Source organism: Poecilia reticulata, chromosome 17 (assembly GCF_904066995.2).
Source record: "Poecilia reticulata chromosome 17, P_reticulata-male-v2, whole genome shotgun sequence".
Taxonomy (NCBI): Eukaryota; Metazoa; Chordata; class Actinopteri; order Cyprinodontiformes; family Poeciliidae; genus Poecilia; species Poecilia reticulata.
In genome coordinates this window covers 5,573,159-5,597,547 of record NC_088846.1, presented here as the reverse complement: position 1 = coordinate 5,597,547, position 24,389 = coordinate 5,573,159, and the positions used below count along the sequence as shown (strand labels likewise).

Sequence of the window (24,389 nt, the reverse complement as noted above, 5' to 3'; positions counted from 1 at the left end):
ATCAGTCTGACTTGAATTTTGTAATGAGAAGCTGTGCCTAACAGACAAGTCCTGCTATGAACACATGCTAAATAATTTACACAGCTTTCAAATATTCAGAAAGCAACATGTAAAAAAACAAAAACCACAGCAGCATTCAATTCAAATACAGATCGGCAAACATCTGCGTACAAACCGCCAAACAAAAAGAATGATAAAGGCCAACATTGTTGTAGACGGAGTAAAATAGAACTTGATGGAAATCAGACATGCAGCTGTGAACAACTTGAGTGGTTTAATTACGTCCTCTGTTGATGTGTGTCAGAAAAGGAACAAACCTTGATCACCAATCAGGGCATAAAGGAGGGTGTTTTTGGTTTTTTATCCACAAACAAAAGGAGACTCGCAGTCTGTGGATAAATTAATGCCTGCATGAATAACATCTGTTCTGCCTGCCTCCTGTAATTGCATTTCGCAAAGGGCTGGGTACAGCGGGAATGGTGCATCATCATCCTGGATACTTTAATATATAATATTTCTGGACAGAAAAAGCCTTTGGAGGAGATAAATATCTAAAGAAAGCGTGTACTATGTGAGACAAGGGAGAATGTAGGCTCTTAAATTCCCTGTTGTCATAGAGATGGTGGGACATATGTCCAATTAACACAGCCAAGTGGAGCCGGGAGGACAAGTGCCAGTGGGCTACCGTAGTTCCTACAATAATCTCCAACCATTTCCTCATCAAGTTTTGTAGTTTTCATCATTTAGATGATAAAGTCCTTTATGTCGCCACAGTTTTAAGAAAATCAAGTTGGTTAAGAAACAAAGTTGGTTACGTTGATAGCGGAAGAACAACTTAAATGTTTTCATCAGTGAGATGGAAGCATGTATAAGTTGTTTTCAGATGTACAACACAAAGATCCCAGAGGGATTAAAGATATCCACAAAGAGAGAGACTAAAAAAAATATGACAGATTGAATTTCTATTCAGAAAGGATGAAAAGGGCACAAGAGAAAATAAAAATAAAGAAGAAGAAAAAAAGACCCAGGGACATCCATTCATCTCTTTTTTCAGGACAGCTGTTGCCTAGCAACAACCAAGGCATCAAAATGACTCCAAAACACTCCTGAGTGAGGCCTTGAATGCGGCGCAGCAGAAGTTCGGTGATACTGTAAATTATATCTCACTGCTGCTGGAGTTTTTGAACACCTTAGCTAGTGTAGAAGCAGGCACAGAAAAACAAAGTACCCTGTTGTACTTCCTGTACAACAGGGTACAAAAACAAAATGATATTTACCAGATCCTGAAATAATTTAAATCTAACCCCTCCAATGTATAAAAACACACACTAGTTCTTTACTCTGTGTGTAAAGAACAAGTGTTGGACACATTGTTATGTGTCCAACACATACCAATGTGTTGGACAAAGATGAAGCCAAATTTGGAGACTGTGTCTAGAAGGTAAGTGGACGAAAGTGCTGCTTCCATAGGATTCAGCAATGGCTCATCATAAAGTATGTACTGTCTACCTTAATAGAGTCAGGAGTTTTTCCAAGTTAGTTATTTTGTGTAGAGATCTGGTGTTGATATGTTGCCAAATGGGAAACTGCCTGTCAGTCTGAAAACGTTTATTAGGTAATTTTCAAGCAGATCCCACAAATTTCATTCCAAGGCCAAATTGTGGAAAGCTCAAAGAAGTTGCAACTCCTTGGTGTAATGACTGCATATAGCATAAACTTTAAAGTTCATGACAGTACAAACGGAAAAAGACTGGACAAATATTAATTGTGGAACAATGGCCTTTGGACAGAAGAGATATTTACCCAGAATGCACGGTATAATCTTATTAACACCTCAAAAGCTTGGTGGTGGTTTGACGATTTGGGTTTGTTTTGCTGTCACTGTATGGACTAAGCCCCTTGGGATTTTTCTACAATCAATTACTAGGCCATCTGTCTGCCAGTTGAGGGTATGAAATGTGTAAAAAGGTGCGGACCAACATTCCTGCTCAATGATGAGACGGAAATGATCACGTCAACTTAATGCTGAAAAACAGGGTTCCAAAAGTTGGAAGTTGGAAAAGTTGTATGGCGGTAATAGTTTTTCATATACAGCTTCTCTCCTTCTTTTTTTGTTTTTCTTTGTGATTTCTTTGTTTTATGATCCAGGTCTTGAGGGCCAGTGTCCGGCAATTTTAAGATGTGTCCCTGCTTCGACACACCTGGTTCAAATAATCAGGTCATTAACGAGACTCTCAAGAACATGACTGCACTCATAACTCAGCCAACTGACTGAGGCGTATTGGACCATGTGAAAGTTACAGGACAACAGCCCTTTAGGTCTGGATTTGAGGATTCATGTTGTGGTTTCAATTGACCCTGACATCAACAACTATTGAAAAAGCAGAACGGTTTAGACAGTTTGTTGAAATATGTGGTTGGAGTAGATGTTCTTCTGTTAAAGAAACATTCCAGTATGTCACTCAAGACGAGAAGTGAGTGTTATGAAGGGGACATTATGATCTGCAGTAGACAAGACAAAGGAGAAGAGGAGGTTCTTATTGGTGGACAGAGTTTCCTGAGAGGTGAGTCTATCCACAGAGGTTAAGGTTGACTGGTGGTGGTGAGTGGTGTTTTTTTTTCCTCATGTTTTTCCCATTTTGTCTTTCCTTCCAGATGGAGGAGAAATAGATGGAGGATTGTTGGCAGGTGGACAGGCAGGTGAGTATGGCATAGTGGAGGTGAAGGATCCCCCATAGCATGAATCAGAGAATGAATGAAGAGTCTGAGCAGAAGGAGCTTGAAGATGAGTTTTTGAATCAGACTGGAGAGTGAGGAGTCAGGATGCAGAGATCCAGGAACGAATGAGACAATGACCAAAACAAGTTTGCCACTCATTGAGATGGAATTGTCAGGCGGTCTTCCTCAGGGGAACCCACTCATCTTGAGCTCCTCTTGATTGTGCTTGGTGAGGTTAATCTGTGGGAGTATATACTGTACCTGTCTGCCACATTTGGCAAAGATGAGAGGTAGGAATAATACACACACACAGAATTGCATGGCTCTGTGCATTTAAAAAAAAAAGAAAAGATCCCTACAAATGTCTTTCTTTTATCTATCACAGCATAATTTGCTTTGAAATTCTCATTAATGAAAATGAAATATTCTATTAGATTTTGCTACAATAAAATCACTGGCATAGTTATTGTTATTCTTGAGGTAAGTGCAAAGAAAAATAAAAAATCTTTATTACAGTGTATAGACCGTAAACTGTAAGTGTCAGGAAGGTTTCCAGACAAAGAGCCGGAGGGCTGTTGCTTTCAAACAGACAGATTCATTCCCTTCTGGGTGGAAATCTAATGGAATCAGGCTGGAGTGGAAGTGGGAGAGCGGCCGCACGGAGCGTGCGCGCGATGACAAGCCATTGGTAAAAGGGGTTGTGCGGGGTGGGGGTGCGGAGGGGGATTTACGTGGTTGTCGTTAAAGCCAATCGATGTGCACGTGGAGTCGTGAAAGGGAACGAGCGCGAATGGGACAAATGGAACCTGATAAAAAGGGGCGCGTGCCTCGGTAGGCTCGCGGTGGGACGGACCGCGGAGCAGAGCGACAGCAGCTTCGTCGGAGGGAGGACACAAACCACCACCGATAAGAGGAAATTCATTCGGTAAAGCAGCTCTTAGAAATTAAAATATTTTTTTGCCTCGCGGAGCTTTTCGTCGAACTTATTCTTATGAGTCAAATTACTGTGTTTTTTTTTTTTTTCGGCCGCCAGCCTGGAGCTCACGCGACGTTTCTTTGAAGTTTTGACATATTTGGCATCTTCCTAAGTCTTATCCAGATAAGTCCTATTGTGAAAACGTTAGCATTATGTACTCCCGTCATTTGATGTGCAGATAACACTTTTTACAGGAAACATCTTTTGAACCAGTCAATTACGCAGGTTTGTTGCGTTTCTAGTCTGCTGCCCTCCTTATCTTTGTTTCCACTTTGCGGTGAAAGCATCTCTTCCTTTCGACAGTTCCGTTTCATTGTGTCACGTTTCAAAGACTTTTCTTAACCAGCCGTAACATGATAATGACATGTTTTATTTAGATTGTAATCAAATGGAGTTAAGTTTGAAGAGTGTCTGAGATATGTACTTAGGATTTAAGACAGGTAAAGAAGATGCAAAAAGAAACATTTGGGTCAGTGTTGAGCACAGTAAGGGAGGGGTTGGCTTGTTTGGTCTTTAAACTGTCTTCTGCCATTAGAGAATCAGTCAGTTTATTTACCAATGAGAGAACAGGCAAATGAGTTTAACCTAAAGGGCACGCTGATAGATAGCTTTAAGTAGGCTGTAAAATCAACATAGAATGTCTGAAGGGATTTAATGTATCTGCTTACAGAGTCAACAGGACAATCTTTGTTACTTTTTCTTTTAAGTGTTTGCTTGAAATATTTAAAACCTTGACAAACAATACAGCTTGTAGCAAATAATTGAACAGCTGCTCTGTTGTGTAAGATTTTGAGGTAAAATGATACTATGTTGCAACTCTATGTGAGTGGATATGCAATTTTTAGGCTATGATATCATCTGGTTGGGGGGAATCTGCCCTATTTACTATAACATGCAGAAATATCAATCAGAGAGTGCAAATGGGGATTTACAACCTAATATTTGATTATAGTGTTCATGTCATGTTTCTTATCCATTACAATCAATGTAAAAGTCCAAAATAATGCACTCTCTTTCACTTGTAAAGTTTTACATGTCAGAGCATGATAAAAAAAAAGTAATCTGATGTTTTTTACACCTAACCTCAAGAGTACAAAGTCGATTCCATACTGTTATCATTCGTAAAACCAAAATGGAAAGTAGATTTGTTCATGTCCAGCTCTCTTAAAATCCCAAAATAGCATTTCACTATGCTATTTTGTGAAATGCATTGGAAAATCCATTTCCGATTTGATTGATGGTCCAATCAAATTGGACCATTTCTTCACATTCAGTTTTTTTCGTGTTGTTGTTTTTTTTTGTGCTGTCCGACTATAGATTTGCCTCAGTGTTTGGGATCTTTGTTTTGTTGCATGGTCCAACTCCAGCCACAAGTTGACTGTGGCAACTGGCTCATATAAAGATCACATAGACTGAGCTACATTGACATTTTAGACCCTCAAATGCTTTGGTATTCAGAAAAGTTTGTGTTTGACTCAATAACTGCAGAGACCTCCAAGCCGGCAGCTGTAAAGCAAGCCCGTCACCCTTTCACCACAATGCAAAAACATTTCTAAGTGTTGCTTTTTTTGCCAATATGCTTAGTTTTGTATTATGTCTTTTGGCTTAAGCATTTTACTTTATTCTCATCTGTCCAAGGAACATTATGCTGAAGATGGTTAATGATTCTTTTGGATGGAACTTTGACATCATGTGCTTTTTAAAAGAAAGAGGCTTTGGCAACTCTTAATTTCTCCATCTTTTTGTCATTGTACTGCCAAAGCAGCCACTGGTGCCAACTCCTCAGCAAGGAAAGCAGCTACTGGCTATCTTAAAAGTCGCTAGATGACATCATTTGTGTATTTGATCATGTGTGATTCAGTAGAAGAAAGCAATGAACTTTTTGAAATTATTTAATAACGTCAGTTGAGAAATGTCAATCGCTCTGCCTGATATCAAATAATATCAAATTTAAGGGGCTCACCGCAGGCAAATATGGCGACAATGTTGCTAAGTTGGCAACAATGTTAGCAACAAACTAAGTGAGACCGGTGTAAACTGATATTGCATTGATGTGCCTTTGTCAGTTTCTCTGATTGCTACATGGTCTGACCTTTGGACCAATTTGTTGTGATATCTACACCTTGAGACATGGTCAAATATCTGAAGTGTTTTTTTTACTTGGGAATATTTTTTTCTCAAAGTAGAATGATGGTCTTCAAGTTGTTCAAAAATAGTGCCATAGCCTGTTTATAACAATGAATTGCTTCTTTTGTTCATGAAATCTGTCAATTCATCAATCATCCAGTTTATCGGTACCAGTTTCTTTAATTCCAGAAGATCGATAATCGGCCAATACTTACACGTGAAGCCGATGTTGTCCACTGTTCTTATCTACCTCAAAAAAGGTCTAAAAATCAACCACGGTCCTCCTCTGTTCGGCCCGAGAAAGGTTTGACTGACTGGCCCACCAGGTCATGAATGGACATTTGCAGCTAACAATATTCACCCCAGTGTTACCAACTCAGCAACTTTCTTGCTATATTTAGCAACATTTCACACAAAAATTTCGTATAAGCCAAAATCGGAATCGGCAGGTCAGGCTTTTTAAAGATTGGTGATTGGCCAGAAAACTGCAATCGGTGCACTAGCTAGAGTAGCATGCTCCTGTGTGAATGGGGCACACCCAGTAACTAAACCAACTATTGAATTACAATTTACTTTTCTATTTGAATTTCTTCAGAGTTTAATCAACACTAACAGTGGAATCTTTTTTTTAGTTAATATTTAAACATTTGTCAGACTTGGTAAAAACCAGATCACTTATGTTATGTCCTCATGAAAACATTAAAAGTTGCCATACTCTCTTTTACCACAACTGTAAATAAAGAAGTAAAAGCAATGGGCGAACAAATTAGAGTTAGTAGTATTGTTTAGTTTCAGGACTGGTGAGTCTTAAATGTCCAATCTCTCATTTGAAGGAGCTTCAGTTGAATTCACATTTCTATTAATCAACACAAGCCATTGATTTATGACTTGAAAATTATATCACCCTCTCTTATGTAAATCAGATTTTTGGACATTCTTCCCAAGATCTCTGGAACAGGTTGCAACTTTTACTCTCTTTCAAATTAGCTTTACACATCAGAAACTCAGCAGTATTTCACTTTAAGCCTGCCCCAGAGCTTTTGTGTGGTCTGTGTATGTTGGTGGGGTTGGTGGTGTGACCTCAACAGATCACTGTGCTTTTATTCTCAGTGTGTGTTGAAACAACACCGCACATCCAGCTGCTTTTCAAAGCGCTTGCCAGACTGATGAGTCAGTGATTGGCTGCTTGGTGGCGTCAATGCTGATGTTATGCTGGCTTTCTCGGTCAGGGACTGTTGATGCTTTTGACTTCCTGATGATGTGTACATGGCCTTTTGTTGTTTCAGACTGGCTGTTTGCCAGTCCTGGGAGCCGTGCTGTTCATTCAGCTAACAGTGAATACACAGAGCGTTCTGTCATGTTCTCTTGTTCATGTGCCTCCTGTAACTGTCAGATGAAGACTGCTGAATTTGTACTGCAAATACGTCACATGCAACTGTTGATATTCTCCTCACAGGGACCTTTTCCACCAAACTGGTTCCAGTGCTTACCTGGCATTAGTGGGCTTTTTTCACCAATGTTTAAAACAAGACGAACCCCGAACACAGAAAACAAGAGCTATTGTAGTCCCCGTTTGCTGCTGGACCAAAGGAAAAATCTGCTTACGTCAGGAGTTACATAGGGGGCGGGCCCACTGGGAACAGCAGCCAATGAAAACTTTGTTAAACACCCTTGAGTTTAGCTTCGTATTTTAATGAGTGCTGTTAATCGATTAACAAAATGTAATCAGATTAATCATACTCTAGAGCTGTGATTAATCCCTCTGCTCAACTTTGTAAGCTTTAAACGTAAAAAAAAAAAAAAATCACATTTTCAAAAAATCTACGTAAATTAAGTAAATTAAATTAAGTAAATTGGCTCAAAACAAATGTATTTATTTTCTAGGTTTTCATATTCAGGAAGCTTTAAAAGAAACCATTTTGTTTCAGATATTAATTTAGAAATGTTGGCTATAAAGTGGTTGTGCTTCGGTGGAAGAATAATTCACCACAGTAATAAGTCGGCTACATACCAGCTTGTTTTAATGCAAACTACCCTTGTGGTGTTTTTAAAAGCGAAATTTGCCCACTGAGTGCACCACTTTCTCACTTCACTCATCTTTTCACTTGCATTTGCGACTTTGCATTAATGACTGCAGTAAAAAAACCTTGTGCTGCTTTAAATAAGGTAAACCTCCATGTGAGATTAATCTGCAATATATAATAATAATGTGTTAAACATTTTAGATTAATCGCATGCCTTAACATTGACAGCCCTAATTTTAGTGAAGTTGGGGTTGTGTTATTAGCTTCCATTTTCCATCTATTTAGAGTTAGAAAGCATTGGTAATAAATTAAGGTGGAGATATTGAGTCAGATTCTGGCATAAAAAATATTTGTGTTGTTAGATTGTTTCCACGTACTACAACATTTCACAAAAACAAATTACTGAGACATAATGATGTGGCTCCACATTGACTCTTGGTTGATGGAAAAGCAAACCAGTTCTTTTCCAGAACCACTTAAGAAGTATCTCTGCCACCAGCCTCTGTTAAGAACTGGAAGCTTTTTTGTGAAAAAGCCTGAAGGATCACAGTTGTACAGTCACTTTTGTTATAGCATTGTCATTTAATTAGTGGTTATTCTACTCATATTTTCATTCTCTGTGACAAGCATTTTCTTGTACTTCAGAAAGAAAATCTGGCTCGGAGCGACGATGGAGTCTGTCAGCTATCTTGTTAAAGCAATGTGATCTGTATCCTTGTAATATGTGTGCTTTCTGTCATTCAGGCCGGCAGTCTGCTCTCGCAAATTCAGCTTCAGCTTTCATCACTGAGACTACACCTTCATCTGTAAGTAAATTGACTGCATGAACCAAATGGACTGAACTTGTATATACCGCCTTTCTAGTCATATTAGATGTGTGGATGGAGTGTGAAATTTTTGATGCTGCTAGGAATCAGCCAGCATGTTGAGCTCCAGTAAAATTTTCAGTGTCAAGTTGAAAAACAAAAAATGTGCTTTAAGATCTAATTGTTTTTAGTTGAAACAGAAGATCTAGAATTACTGTTAAATGTACTGCTAAGAAAAAATATAATTGTTAGTCATGATAATCCTATCTGTGACATATATTTATTGTTAAAACAATTAGTTGTCGTTTTTAAGTAAACAAGCTTATTTCTCATAATGTACCTCTTGGCTGAAAGTGGGTACTTTTTGCTTTTGGCTGAATCTCAAATTGAAATCTATGCGGATTAGTTCAACTAATAATTACCTGACCTCTAGGGAGAAATTATAAAGAACTGAATTTTCATTATAAGGTGGCTAATTTATCCTTCAGTTTGAAGATAAAAACAGAGACATCTCAGAAAAGTCACATACTCGGTTATGATTCAGCAGAACATTGGGAATTCCACATTCATAATCCCAATAAACACACACTATTTGGACAGAGCATCAGAAGTGTACAACATTGACTTCAAAGGCGTGAATGTTGTACAAAATCCCAGCAGCTTTAGTTGGTAATTGAAACCTTTTTCCTTTAACTTTCCCATCATGACAGTTTTGCACTCGAACGACAACTACGCCTTCATTTTTTTTAATTTAACATTTTAGCTAGTTCTAAACCACAACTTAAACTCAATCTACTAGCCAATTTCTGTCCTTCTAAGTTATTTAGTATTTCTTAGTGTCTCTGGGAACGGTAAGTTTGTTTTGCTTGTATTCATAAAGTGCTGACAGATTTCCGCAGTGACGGTGCCTCATCAAATTTCCGCTAGGGCCGTTGAGTTTGAATGTGGGCTCATATTTCTTTATTTTAAAAATGGCTTGGATCAAATTATTGGTTGGGTTGAGCAGAAACCATCACGCAGTGACTCACTTACTCCTACAGCTGCCATTTATGTGGCCCTCTTTCCTTTGTTGCAAAAAAGGTCCGGGATGAAATCATTATTTATCTGTGTCATTAAAATGTAGGTGAGGTAAAAATATTAGCGCCTCATGAATCATGTGCAGCTTGGAGTATAGTAGAGGGCAGTAATTTATACAAAATGCTTTTACATAACAGATCTTTTCAGTTCAATTCAGTTTATTTATAGCACCAGAACAACCACTTCAATGCAATTAAGCTGGCAGATTTAAAGTCAGTTACATCTAATTTGAGCTTACTCATTAATCAATGCCATCCAGTTCAAAACAGCTTTCTGTCTCAGGACCTTTTGTAAAGCTTGAAATTAGTTTGCCTCCACAATTCTTGCTGCTAAGGCCAAGTTTGAATAATGAATAATGATTTTATTTGCAACTCTAACGTAACAGACACATGTTGTGAGTGCAGAACAGTCCCGGGACATTTGGCCCAGAAGGTCTGGTCTGGTCATGCTCTCAGTCTCTCTCTCTGGCCGTACAGTAGGGCAGTGGGCTCCCTGCATAGCGTCCATAGCGACGTCATCTTTCAGCTGTCACAAATCCATGTGTTGTTTCTCTCCCTCCTCGGCAAAACTCCTCTCAGTCCTTTCCGATCTGAGCAGCTCAATTTTGCTGCGCAGAATGTAAACACACACGCCAACAGAAAGAGAAAACTTTCCACTTTGGCCCTGTCTGTCTCGGTTAGGACTGACTGACAGCTACATGATAGAGTTTGTATAAATGCCATGTTCAAGAATTGTCACATCTCAATTAAAGTTACATTCATTTCAGTGATTCTGTTCTCAGGAAAATACAATATTACATTGGGCCGATTAAAAAGGATTTTGTTACAGAAATGTTATGCTGTGGTCCACATGATCATGGGGAAAACTGCTGAGTTGGCAGTGTTTCAGTATATGCTCATTGACACCATCCACAAGGAAGGTCACGCCACAAAAAAGGTCATTGTAAAAGTAGGGTTCACTAAGCGCTGTATCTCGACATGTTATAGGAAAACATGAGTGTAGACCTGTCTTGACAAGCAATAAATCAATAAATTGCATGATAAATTAAAACAAGCTCAATAATTTTCATTTGCATGATTCATTATTTTACCAAAAACTGCAAAGCTCTTTTCAGAGGTGACATGAATTTAAGTGGAAAAAATAAGCGAGATAGAGGATCCAGTGTTGGCTTTAGTCAAAAGTTAAGAATGCTGCTGTTGTTTTGGAATGACCTCAGGAATCAGGAATGTTGGCTAGCAAACCACCAATGCAACCGCAAGGTCAAGCACACGCACACGCACGCACGCACGCACGCACGCACGCACACACACACACACACACACAGCCTCCTACAGAAAGTAATAGCTGGAATGTAAAGGGTTAAAAACAGATATTAAAATTGTTTTACATTTCTGATGCACAGTGATCTAAAAGTAGCTGTGAAAGTAGCCTGAAAAGTCTCAACCAGCTGGAATATGTTTGGATATTCCTGTTTTCCCTTATTTAATCACAGTCCAGCCCAGTCAGTGTAAAGACAGCTGCATGAAGTGCAACCATTGCTCTATGTGTAGGACATGCCTACACAAACAGTGTGGGATGGATGGATGGATAAGATTAGAAAGACCAAGCAGAGAAATCCTCCTGCTGCATTCCAGCAATGATACTCTGGGCATGCAGTTCTTAACCCTGGAAAATGATTTGAATGCATCATTTTGAACATTAATCCTTGGGATTATTGTGGGATGATATTAATTGATGCTGTCTTTACAACCTTTTGTATTAGTAGTTATATATTGGCAGTTTTTGTGCTGAATAGGTGTGCCACATTATTGTTTTATTGCTGTTTGCATCTATAAACACTTTCAACAGATTAAATACTCATTTATTGTCCAGAATTGTGAATATAGAATAAAGGAAATGAATTTATTATTATGTTAAAGTAGTTATATATTTGCAGTGGTGGAAAAGTCTGTGGGCGTCTGAGAGACCCAAAGTTAAATCTATCTCTAGTAGATTAAATTAATCTTTTTAGGGATATGAAAATAATTTATATCCTTCTCAGTAATTGATTGGTAAGTCTTCATTGGTTTGAGTTAGTCAAACACCTCTTTAAAATTCCCACCATCTTTTTGCTAGTTTCCACTATTATTTCCTAAGGATGCACCGATCCACTTTTTTCACTTCGAATACCGATATCTGGGTTTCAGTATCGAATGCTACTTGTTGAATACAGATAAAACAGTTGACTTGGCTTCAAATGTTTCATTTTTTAAACACAGGCATAAATGTACTGAATTATAAATGTATTTTATACTTCTGCACCAGTACAGCACACTTAAATACCCCAATAGCTTCACAAACTTGGTCAAGCATGTAAAAACTACACAACTTTCAATTGTTCAGTCAGTACAATTAGAGTATAACAGCCAATGTAAAATAAATAATAAAAAAAATGTAAACTTCGATACCTAATAGCATGATATGGTATGCAGACACTTTGTCTGCACTGATGAAGATGTATTCACCACAACGTTTAGTGTTTGGAGTCATTCAAATGATGAGGAAGTCTGACCTGTTTTCTGATCAATTCAGTATCAACTTTTAGACCACTAGGAAGCGCTCTTAGGCTCTATGTCAGAGGTCTCCAACACCAGTCAAATCAAAGGGCTAAATTGCTTTAAATTACTAAATTACATGTGCAACACGAAAGCAGTTTAGCATTGTATGTAGTATTTTCATGGTGTTAAAAAACAAGTGATAAACTATTTAAGCACTGTACACCAGTTCTGTCAAAACCTCACAAACACAAATACTGCACTTACGAGCAAAAAAGCAACAACAAAAAAAAATCAACAACAAAAAAACTCCATTATAGTTATTGACTAGGCAACTTCAGGACACCAATTAAATGAAGTAGTGCATTTTAATTTATTGCTGGTCTAATTAAACCCAAACTGGAAAACATAGTAAAAATAGAAATCCCAACAATGCACTACGCCAAGCCAAGGACAGGTAGAGTTTATTGTCACAATAAATGAAAATAGTTGCTGTTCCTAAGGTTACACTCGCATTCAAACAGAAGTTGTTGCTGTCTGCAGCTACCGTGTCTTGTGATCTATTGTACTTACTTCCCAATTTAGCAGTGAAACAGGAAGGGAGTTTATGAAGGTACATACAGAATAAAAATCTGCGTTTCACTGAGAAGAGTGACGATTGGTAAGTTGGATCAGTTTCATTATCCTGTCATTTATCTTTGATATAATTTTCTCTTTTTTCATTTTTAAATTGTATCTTGTAAATCGATTTCTGTTGTGTGTGTCAAGAGGATCTGCCATGATTGTGACACACATTGCTTGTTGAAAGACCTTACCGCTGGATGTGAGTGAATTTTGATGTTGTAACACTGACATACAGAATGTCTTTTATGATGACCACAGAGATCCCTTTGTTTGGGTATTTAGGCCTTTAAAATGTATGACAATGATTAACTCACCCTGCACAGATCTCCATTGTATAGTTGTGCTATGTGACAGATTCATGAGTTAGTTGGGTACATTCTGTGTCTGCAGTCTACCTTGTTTACATACGTTTTATTTAATTTTAATTTGTCATATTAGACATACATTTTGACATCCTGTCATTAAAACAAAGTTTGGGTCAGATAATTAGACATCAATTCCATGTAGCTTCTGACTGAATAAGTGTAAACATGTACAGATTAACAGGAGTTAATCTAATGTACTCTTGCTAACTAGACGAAATTTATTTGATTGTACATTAGATAAACTGATCTGTTTGTGCACTGTCTAACAATAAATCAGGCTTTTAGTGTTTTATCTCCGTTAGGATTGACACAAAACAATAATTAGAGAAATTTGGTCTGATGAAACTACAATTAAAGGGTTTGGCCATATTGACCAGTGTTATATTTGAAGGAAAAAGGGAAAAAGTGCTAGAGCACCATCCCAACTTTACAGGGTAGACTCGTGCCATGAGGAAAATTTACATCAAAAAAACATTTATGTGGAAATGTTGAAGAAACATCTCATAACATCACTCAGGTAGATGCAGCCATGGGGGATTAAATGGAACTTCCAAATGGAAAATGATCCTAATTAGTTACAAAGTTGCCAAAGAACAGCATAGTCGATTTTTTAGAGTGTCCATTAAAGCCCTTATGCCAGTGTCATGGAAAATTTGTGTGCAGAGCTATGTGTGTGTGTGTGTCTGCGAAGCGTGCGTGCGTGTGTGTGTGTGTGTGTGTGTGATTGCAAGGCAGCCTACAAACCTGACTTGGTTATACAGGCCTGGAGGAATTGGATAGAATTCAATCAAACTGATGTCAGAAGTTTATAGAGGGAAGTTTAAAAGGTAACTCTAAATATTATGAAAATCCCTGTCAACTTCTGAAATTGAAGACAATTGTTAAATTATGTAAAAAAAAAAAAAAACATTTCTGGAACAAATGGTTTGATGTAATGTAATGTCAGGTAGCTGATTATGCCTTGTCTATTCATTCAGCGTAAATATCTGGTTTCACCTATATATCTACTGAAGTGTCATATGTGATTTGTCCAGTGAGCCTAATAAGTATATTAACATCAAATCCTGTTTCATACATTAAGTCTGTACTTTTTACAAGCTTTTAGTGGTAAATGTTTAGTCTTACTAATTGACAATCAGTGAATTTACATTTTATTGTACTTTAAGAATGTTAATTATTGAGCCTCCACTGCTGAGTGGAATATGTAACAAAATGAGTTGTTTTTCATTGTCCTTGAGATGTAAATTGTGCAGAACATCTCAGTTTCCTGTTCATGAGTGGAAGCTCTGGCACCATAAGTCCTAATGTGCAGTTAAACATTCAAATCTTTTGCAGCAGGAACTAATCACTGTACAGCTGTAGCCAGTCATCAGGGAGGGGGATTTTGCAGAGGAAGCAAAGATGACAAGTCATTTCAACTATATCCCTAAAAAACAGCAAACCTTTGTATACTGGAGTCCGAATGCAGTCACTTTCTCAGGCTATACTGTACACATTGCAGAGCTAATGACAGAGTGCTTTGTAATTTCTGCCACTTCCTGGAGTATTTTTGACGTGTCGGTTTTGTTTTCATCCCAGGAATACGTTTTGAGTTGTGAACAAGGTTGTTTGGGTTTCCACAAAGTGCTTTGTGTATGTAGCAGATGATATTTCATGTTTTTGTTTGGTCAGGAACGGACTTTCAACACCACAAATTATTGTTTGCTTACATAGACATATGCGCTCACATCAGTTTCACCGCACACTAAGATGGGTCACACAAACACGCCACATAAAAGTGGCAAAACTGCATGAAAAGTGGAGGTGTTAAAACACCCACATGTTTTTAGATGTTTTAAGCACATTAGCATTACTAAAAGCAAGAAAGAGTTTAAGAAATATCAATGTTTTCACTGGTTGCTTCCATGACAGAAAGTGGTTCCATCCTTTGACCAATCAAAGAGATGGAGCTGAGGTAGCATCTGCTGCTTTGAGAGATAAATTAGATTTTATTTCTCATTTCTTGCAAAAATAAGAAATAAATCCCACAGGATTGTGTAATATGGCTATGAAAACATTAACACATTAGCACTGGAGCTAGTTGCATGGAAAAGACACCAAAAATTTAAACATCACTGTTTGAGATTCTTACTTCCCTAAGGTTGAATCCTAAACAGTATGACTACAAGTAGGGTGAAGAATATCGTCTTGACTGAAGCTTGAAACGTTTAATTGTATGTTTTGGGTAAGTTCTCGATAAGTGGTCTCTTTGAGTTTCAGAGAACTCCCCTGGTTACCCATTATAAAACTAACCCGGCTCCACAGCCTTACTTTATTGAGCGTTTTTTTTGCAGTTTGTAAGCTGAGCAGGTGGTCATGATCTCAGATGGCAAGAACACACAGTGACCTGACAGACTTTTTCCTGAAATATTTATAGTTATCAAAAATGAAGGTTTACAACTGTCTCTGCAGGGCTTTACAGGATCTCACCACTTTTTCTCTGATCATTTACCTTATTGAAAGATCATTTTACCTTTACTGTGACAGATTTCTATTTAGCATGTTGGACAAATTAATAGCCTTAGTGTATTTTCAAAATATTAAATAATGTTAAAGAAATTCTCTCTCTTGTGAAAAACATTGAAATGCGTCCATCTTCTATTGCATTATCATCCCCCGACCTTTAATTTTAACTAAGAAATCCCATGGGAGATAATTTTTTGTATTTTACAAAATCGTCAGTGCCACACCTACTGGCAGTTCTATAAAACTGCATCAAAATAAATGAAGCGTTTTAATTTACACTTTTTAAAAATTGGTCAGTGTTGAGGAACTTTTAAATTATTAGATGTGTTTTCTTGGGTTACAAATACAAAGCGACTTAGACGCTCATTTTTTATTAGACAGTCTTTACAATGGGGAAAAACAGGAGAACATATTATTCAAGTAAAGTAGATGTGCTGCATAAATCTAGCCAGAAAGTACCTTCTTGTTTAAATTTGCCCATACATACAGTCAGCAATATAAGTGAGGAGGATGGCATGTGTGGTAAAATGGAAATCAAAGCTTGCTAAGGAATAATGACATAATTTTTTCTATTAAAAAAACACTTTTAGCTGCATTTATTTACTTTTTGAACTTTGAATAAACCTTCTACTTTGTGTGCAAGACAGGAAGGCATACTCTTCTCCAAGAAGGCGATTACTGTAATGAACACAATGTGGCCACTCTCCAAATTTAGAGGGCAGCAATTTGACTAAGTGGGTGTGGGAGCTGAAGACCTAACCACAGGAACTGTCAGTCTGAGAAAGTAATTTCTTAGCTTCTATTATGATGTAAACTACTATAATATTGATCTAAGCCATTCAAACCGTAATGCGGATTGGGCGGGGGCCTTGAATGTGGCATTGTATTAAAACTGCAGTCAATATTATTTGAGAGTGAAAGTCCAAACACAGAAAGAGGAAGTGAATACTTGATCATTTTCCAAACAAACCCTGAAAATTAAACTGAACACTTTTGGTTAAACTTTATATGATGTCACCTTCCTAAAATAATGGCCCAAGTCATTTTTTACTAATAGATTGTTTTGGTAAAAAAAAAAAAAAAAAAATCACTTTTGGCCAAAAAGGACAGGTCATTATTTTTGGAAGGTGACAATTTTATGTATTAAAATGTCACAATCTATAATTACAGTCAATTCAGAAATGTATTCTTTTTCAGGGTCATTTACTTACATAAAAAGCTTGGTCACCTTGGTCTTTCTTAACATCTAAAATTATTTCACAGTTGTGGTTAGGGTTTGAGTAAGCTTATTCGGGATGCTATATATTATGGTATGTTTTGTGGTAAGGCTGTTTCAAACATTAGAAATGTATTTATCTGGAAATTTGTTTTTGATACTATGCTGTCATACCAAGCAAACTCTGTTTTCCGTATAATATGTTCATTTCCTTATTTCAAAAATTCTCCTCCATCTCAATGTAAACAGTAATAACGTTCCTTGTCAAACAGTTTAAAATATGTTATATGAAATATATGATGCGTTAAGTCAGTCTCTCTTTTTTTCCATCATTCATACTTTAAAACTAAATTCAGATCCACCACATATAACCTGCAGATATACCTACTTATTTTTCAGAGAGAGGGGTTTATGGTTTATTGAATGCAGAAGTCTACTTGAGAGTTGGATTGCAATAAAATGAAAACAAACAGCTATTGTTTGTTTGATGTAAAAAATCCTTTTGACATGTCGTGTGGTATGAAATTATTGAAGAAGCAAGTTGAATTTAAAGATTGAACAATTCCTCCGAACGTCTTCCGCCTGCTGTAGCTCAGCTGTTCATGTTATTAACCATCAGTAGTTTTAGATCCTAAATAAAACTAAATACCTGTATGATTTTTCTTTTGCCATCGTAGCTGTTATGCTAGCCAGCTAGAGATAACTAGCTGTCTACGTCAGCCTGGAGGAAGCAGGTGTAGCATTACACACAGCTGTGCGTTTTGGAGACTGAGAGCAAAGTTCTTTAGCTTCCAGCAGATAAACGATCTTTTGCAATTAAACAACTTCATTTGCAGTCGCAGCAAAAGTCCTACTCCGACATGGACCACAAGGCAGGGCCAGCCAGGCAGGGCTGGTGTGGGTGGAACTCAGCTGGGGTCAATACAGACATGGAAAACATTGATACGTTTCTGTCACATTGATTAGTCACTCATGTCTGCCTTGTGGTCATTTTCCACCTACTCTGGTTGTTCTGTTATTGATGAGGGTACAGTCACTGCCTCCAGAGCTGGCTGACCAGTAACAGGAGATTGACCTCAGGCAACACAGACCAGGCTGCTTAAGATGCAGCTCTCTTATCACTGAGGTAGTGATATGTCATGTCTTATGAAAATGGTTCATTTTTATCTTCTATTTTTTTTCCATCCATGGTTATAGTTTTTTTGTTAATTTTCTATTAGAGGGTCATGGCAACCTCAATGCTGGCAATTTAAAATCGGCCGTGTCTGAATCAGCACTGACTGCATTTCATTCTGTGGGATTCTTGAATATCCGTTTAAACCTGTGTGGATTTCTCACTTGAAGGCTTCCTGCTGCTGTAGAGCTTTTCATTCTTAATTTTGTCTCTTTGATTCTAAATATTGTATATTACTGTTAAAAAAACCTTATAAAAAACTTTTTCTCTCTCATCTCTTCCACACCTTTTCCCTCTACCTTGTTTTTTTTTTTTTTTACAGAGCTCTCACTTAGACAACTTTCTTCTGATAGCTGAACCCCCTGCTCGCTTGCTTTATTGCAGATTGCTCTCATTAGCACCACTTTAGAGTTCCCTGCCATTTCAGATCTTGCAGATGTTCACATCAGATTGAAAGATTCACTCTGCACCGAGGGGTGATGCCTCATCCTTCTGTGTCCTTTTAATTCTTACAAACTCACTCCAACACAAATACTCTGTAAATACTCTACTTTAATTACAGTGGGATAGACAAAAGTTAGGGATGATAACCCAACTGAGCCTTACTTTTTAATGAGCACACGTAATGCAGGGCACTGCTAACTACCTAACATTATGTGAAGGAAAGCATGTATTACAGTTTTGCAACGGTTTGACCTAGAGATATAGATTCAAATTATTCTGATCATTTTGTAAGATACAAGAAGGACGCAGGGAAGAGTAGCTGTGCCACACAATTGGAAGGTTTTGGGATCTATTCCAGCATCCTTCCTACCACATGTTAAGGCACTTAGCCCCAGGTTGCCGGCAGATCTATGTGTCAGTCTATGAATGTGTGTGGGTTTGCTTGTTATTACGGGCTGTAGTACAAATCGCTTTTAGTGGTTAGTTCATGGATTCAGTCCATTAACCTAAATAAGATGTTTGAGAAAGTGGTCAAACTATTATTTAAAGCTGCAGTATGTAATTTTTATAAGTATATTTTTTAACACATTTAAAAAAAAAAAAGTCGTATGTCATTACAGCATGGTAAGAGACAGATAATCTGAAAAAATCGAGTTCCTCTTCTTCTCCCAGTGCTACGTAGAAACAACCAATCAGAACCAGGAGGAGGGTCTTGGCGCTGTCAATCATGCTTATGTACAGACTGTTCATCCCTTCTCCCTATGTCCCTCTTGCTCTCTGCGCTTCTTCCTGTTAACCTGCCATGAATGCAAAAGCTAGTTAGCCATTACCACATTGAATTGCACATACACCTTACTTTTCCTCACCTCCAAGTTGAACCAGGGCAAAATGCACACAGATTTTCTGCATTTTTGCCTGAGCCTCTGAGTGAAACCTGACCTTCAAACATCAACAATGAGGCAAGACCAACACTTCCACCCCCCAAAGCTCCAAAGGACAAAGCGACCACCAGGAAAACAAAAGACATGCCAAAAGCGCTTATTATTGGAGATGAGGCAGTAAATGGAATCAGCCATGTTTGCAATGCCCAGAAAATGAGAGTGATTTCTTTTCCTGGTGTCACTGTATCTGATTTAACTCACAAAGTGCTCTCTCTAACCACTGATCAGCCAAATGTTGAGACTTTAGTTGTGCAAGTTGGAGCCAACTATCTGAGAAAGCAAAAATCTGAGATTCTGAAAAAGGACTTTAATAATCTTCTGAACACTATGGGAAAATTTAAAATGAAATTATTTCTGAGTGGTCCAATTCCATCACCTCAATGGGTCGGCGAAAAACACTCCAGGCTGGACATGATAAACAAATGGCTGATTAAAACCTGCTCTGCCAGCTCACTGACCTTCATCGATAACCTCTGGATCTATTGGCAGCGCTTTCACCTCTTTGGAAGAGGCGGACGCAATCTTAACAAACATGGGATAAAGCTTCTCACTGCAGAGCTTTTTAATTTTATTAACAAGGACAACAATGTGATCATTGCTTCAGAAAAGCAGGCTCAAGGATGTCCGAGTAGGATGGAACCCTCCGGGTATCAGGAGCAAACTATTCCAAAACATACAAGCTGATAAAACATCGACTGCAGACAGATCAACTGGTTCTCTCCTCCTTTCCCCTCCCTCTCTGCTCCTCTACTCATTCGCTGCATTCACAAGATGCCTATGAAGAAATGTCTTCTGGACCAGTCAAATTTACAGATGGAATGAATCAACAGGTTCGCCTCAGCACGTCTCTCCTTAGCGCACACATAGCAGACCTCACTTCATTTAAGCCACCTGCCTCTGACTTCCCAGAGGATCCATCACTTTGCGTTTCTGAGGTCTGAGACCGGGGTCCAGATATTATCTTTACACATATCTTTCTCCAGAATGTATCTGGCTCCCCAGCGCTGCAAAGCAGGACATTACCTGTTTTGGACATTACCTGCAAATGTAATGTCTGGAAGGAGTTCTGGTCTCGTCTGTATGATCAGAACCAAATGGGGAGAAGCAGCATTCAGCTTCTATGCACCACAAATCTTTAACAAACTTCCAGAAAACTGTAAAACATCTGAAACACTGACTTCCTTTAAATCTCAACTGAAAACCCACCTGTTTAGAGTTGTATTTGAAAAGTAGTCAATTAAAAATTTAACAATGGCACTTGACTTAATGTCATGTTTTGATTGTTGATTCTATGTTGCATGACTTTGTGTTTTTTGTTTGTTATGATGTAAAGCACTTTGAAATGCTTTGCTGCTGAAATGTGCTATACAAATAAAATTTGATTGATTGATATGAATTGTGCTTTATAAATAAACTTGGCTTTGTCTTATAACTTTAAATATCCAGATACACACAGATTTTGTAACCTTGTGTGTGCCTTCCCTTCTCTGTCTCCTGTTTGTAGGACTGCTAAAGCTTTTCAAAGCTGGACAGAGAAGAGGTGCCAAAGTGAGTCTGATTAAGAGTCCCTCAAGATGAAGAAAAGCAGAAGTGCTCATGGAGTTGCACCCGGCGAGGTAAGTGCCGAATTTTCCAACCGTTCATCTGTTTTTCTGTCCTTGTATTCGTTGGATTTGTGTATTTTTTTTCTCATTTCAATTTCTGGCTTTCACCTTTCACCCACTGACGGACACACTTTCTGAAAATGCTACACACCCCTACCCACCCGCTTTGCTCCTGAGCAAGAAGACACAATGTGGTGCAGCAGAAAAACACAGCGGCAGTGCGGCACAAGGTGTCCAGAAGGTGGTTTGTGACTCATTAACAGATGACTGTACTATTCACAACAGACCGTTATTCAGCAGGACACACTGTGGAGAGGGACACAAGAGGGCGTGTGTGTGTGTGTGTGTGCGTGTGCGTGTGTGTGTACATTCATATTTTAGGATGGAGTGTTATGTTTGTGTATAAGCAATTTCACAGTATTCATACTAAATGAGCCAGAGCATGATAAGAGTAAAGACAGGCTCTGCAGAAAACATTCAGAGCATAGACTGATTGGAAGTATGGATAAAAGGAAAAAGGACAAAAATGTGACAGAGAGGGCCATCTGTTTCTCCTCTACACCACTGGTGTTTATTACTGGGCAGGAAAGCCAGATCGTTTACTTTGACATCCTCCAAATGGAGCTCAGAGGACAGGCCAGACCCTGATGATGAAAGTGTCCCTGCTGCGACTGGCCTCCCTCTGCTCCTTTGGCCGCTCATACCACAGCATATATTAATCAATATTTTTTGTTTTGTTTTGTTTTTTTACACCAAAAAGAAATGTGAAGAAATTAAAGATATTAAAATGAGGTTGAACTGCAGTTATCCTAATTATCAGCAAGTGACTGATGATAGGATCCTGGAACAGATGGTGACATTAATGTAAAGATTCAATGGGCTCTGCTAACCTCACATAGCAAGGTTAAGTTAGACTGAAGGACATGAATCTGCACTGCCTTAGGGGCAATATTATGCGTATTCCAGGCACATATTGCCATTTTATAGCACAATTAAGTAACTATATTAACTTAAGTTGTTACAAAAATGCTATATGACTTAAAGGAAATTTTGCTTTCAAATTAGCCTCTGTCTCTTTAGAAACTGCTGCTCTTCTTGAAACTCTGTCTTCAGAAAGTCGTCACAATGTTTTTTCCTCTATCAACCCTTTCACAACATTTTCACCAGAGTTTCACTGAGAAGTAGCTCCTATAATGAGCTCAGCAGATGTGCAGTTCCAACAGGTGTTTGCTAATTGCTGCTGGATAGTCTGAAGGAGCGGAGTGAGGGAGTCACAAGGGGAGGGCTGATCTGTGAGGTAGTGTGGAAACTGCATCTCAGAGGAGGAGCTGAGCCTCGAAGGCAGAGCTAGGTCCACCCAGACGTTTTGCATAGCTGAATGGTTGCCATGGGAGACTCAAGGATTTCTCAAACATGAACAAAGAATCAAGACAACACTCTAGATATGCTTTTGATGAGGGAATAACATATCATTCTATAAAACTCAAAAAAAAGTTTTAATTTGGATAATACTGCCTCTTTAAAAGTAGGCAATTAATAACCTTTTAAAGCCAAAGAATGATAGTGACAGATTGGTTTATGATGCGTGCACTTTTAAAAATCCGTGACAAACCTTCACACCAGAAACAATTTGTTATGAATTCATAACAAATTCATAACAGCTCAACAAGGTTACGTGATCCACCCATCTATAAGCAAGTAAATAATGAATTAGCAACTGTAGTTCTGATGCATAGAAAAACCACAGGAGTCTTTAATTCATGTATAATTACGGGTGGAAACCAGGTCTCATATGATGATGAAAATATTTCTCATCACTGCAGCGTTTTCCTCAAGAAGCGCTATTTATTTATTCATTTACAGTTAACTTGATGAACAAGCACTAACATGGTTGTACACTTCGTCGGCTAATGGCGTTGTTGCACCTCCTTGAGTTGAGTGCATCATTAAACCTTGGTGTATAATTTTATTCAAATGTAAATCAGCAGGCTTTATTACTTGAGTTATTTACACAAACTGAGACTACCTACCCGCATTTTTCTCTCTTCTACATCAAACAAAATTCTTGAGTTTTCATCTTCCACCTTTCATTGAGATTCTACTTCTTGAATCTTTAAACCTTGAGTTCAATAATCACCGGAGAGCTCAGTCACCTCATTTATGAAGGCTGCCTTCAAAAAGCTTTCCTGGAAGCACCCCAGAGAACAGCAGACTTTTTTTTTCTGTACCAAGAAACTCTTTATTATCACAGAGTATTGCTGTTCCAACTTCCTGCAAGGTTCATTGTTTTCCCACGGCCTTTTATTACACATACTGCAGACTTAAGCTTTTTATTGCAATATAACTGCTGCACGATCTCATGTTTCAGACAGAACTGTTCACTGGGAGTAAAGCAGCTGAATATTATAATGCAAATTGGACCGAGTAGAGATCATAGAGCATTAGAATCTCATGTCTTGAAGTCTGATATTGGTATTAAATAGCTAAAATTATTTAGTAGTGAAACATCAAAAGCCCTGAATTATTGACAAGGAACGGCTACCTTTAAAATTCATTTGACAAGAGCCTGGTATCAGTGGTTAGAGTAGTCGTGTTCTGTCAGGCTGCATCTTCAGTGATGCTCTGCTCCAGGCACAATATATCTGGGATAGACGGAGGCAATAAATCAGGCAAATTGCTTTCCCTGGAAAGAGCAAGAGAGTCAACAGAGCTGTCCTTACTGCCAATCAGCCCGGAAAAACTATCAGAGTTTATGTTTATTTTATCAGAGACCTTTGCTCTTATTGTCAGGTCTCTGTTTTGCATTTAACAGTCTTATTGATTTTTGGCTTTGTGCATCCCTGCATTCAGTGGTAGTGACTTTTGTTTAGAAGGAGCTGTCAATCTTTGATTGAACTTTTTTTTAAAACAAAGGAACTTTTGGGTGCCACGGTAATTCAGGCTAACAAAACGTAAAAAACGACATGTTAAAACCACCCTGGCTTAAAAAATGTACTGACTGAGCCACCTATGTGAACACCAAGGACGATGTTAAGGTTACAAGAATGAGGTGGGTCGTGCTTTTAGCTGTATTTTGGGAAAAACTAAGAATACCTGTGTTTTTTGTGTGTGTGTGTGTGTGTGTGTTTTTACAAAGCTTTCACAAATCACAAACCATGTTTTTGATATTCAGTGACTACTATACCACTCCACAACTGAATGTTTTTTTTTTATGTTTCTCCAATTTTAATAAATCGCCCGAAGAGCATTGAAAA

The 24,389-nt window shown here is 38.1% G+C and overlaps 1 protein-coding gene across 2 annotated transcripts in view; it reads left to right on the top strand.

The window, feature by feature from the left end:
- Positions 1 to 3,470: 3,470 nt before the first annotated feature.
- LOC103479018 (3',5'-cyclic-AMP phosphodiesterase 4B-like) overlaps positions 3,471 to 24,389 on the top strand; it is a 70,331-nt gene continuing 49,412 nt past the window's right edge. The window contains exons 1-4 of one of the 2 annotated variants that reach the window (XM_008433214.3): positions 3,471 to 3,643; positions 8,590 to 8,651; positions 21,036 to 21,147; positions 21,317 to 21,376. In XM_008433214.3, coding sequence (XP_008431436.2) covers positions 21,106 to 21,147; positions 21,317 to 21,376 — 102 coding nt within the window. In that variant the 5' untranslated portion in view covers positions 3,471 to 3,643; positions 8,590 to 8,651; positions 21,036 to 21,105. The remainder of the gene's footprint in view (positions 3,644 to 8,589; positions 8,652 to 21,035; positions 21,148 to 21,316; positions 21,377 to 24,389) is intronic. The other variant, XM_008433215.3, reaches the window with a different exon arrangement.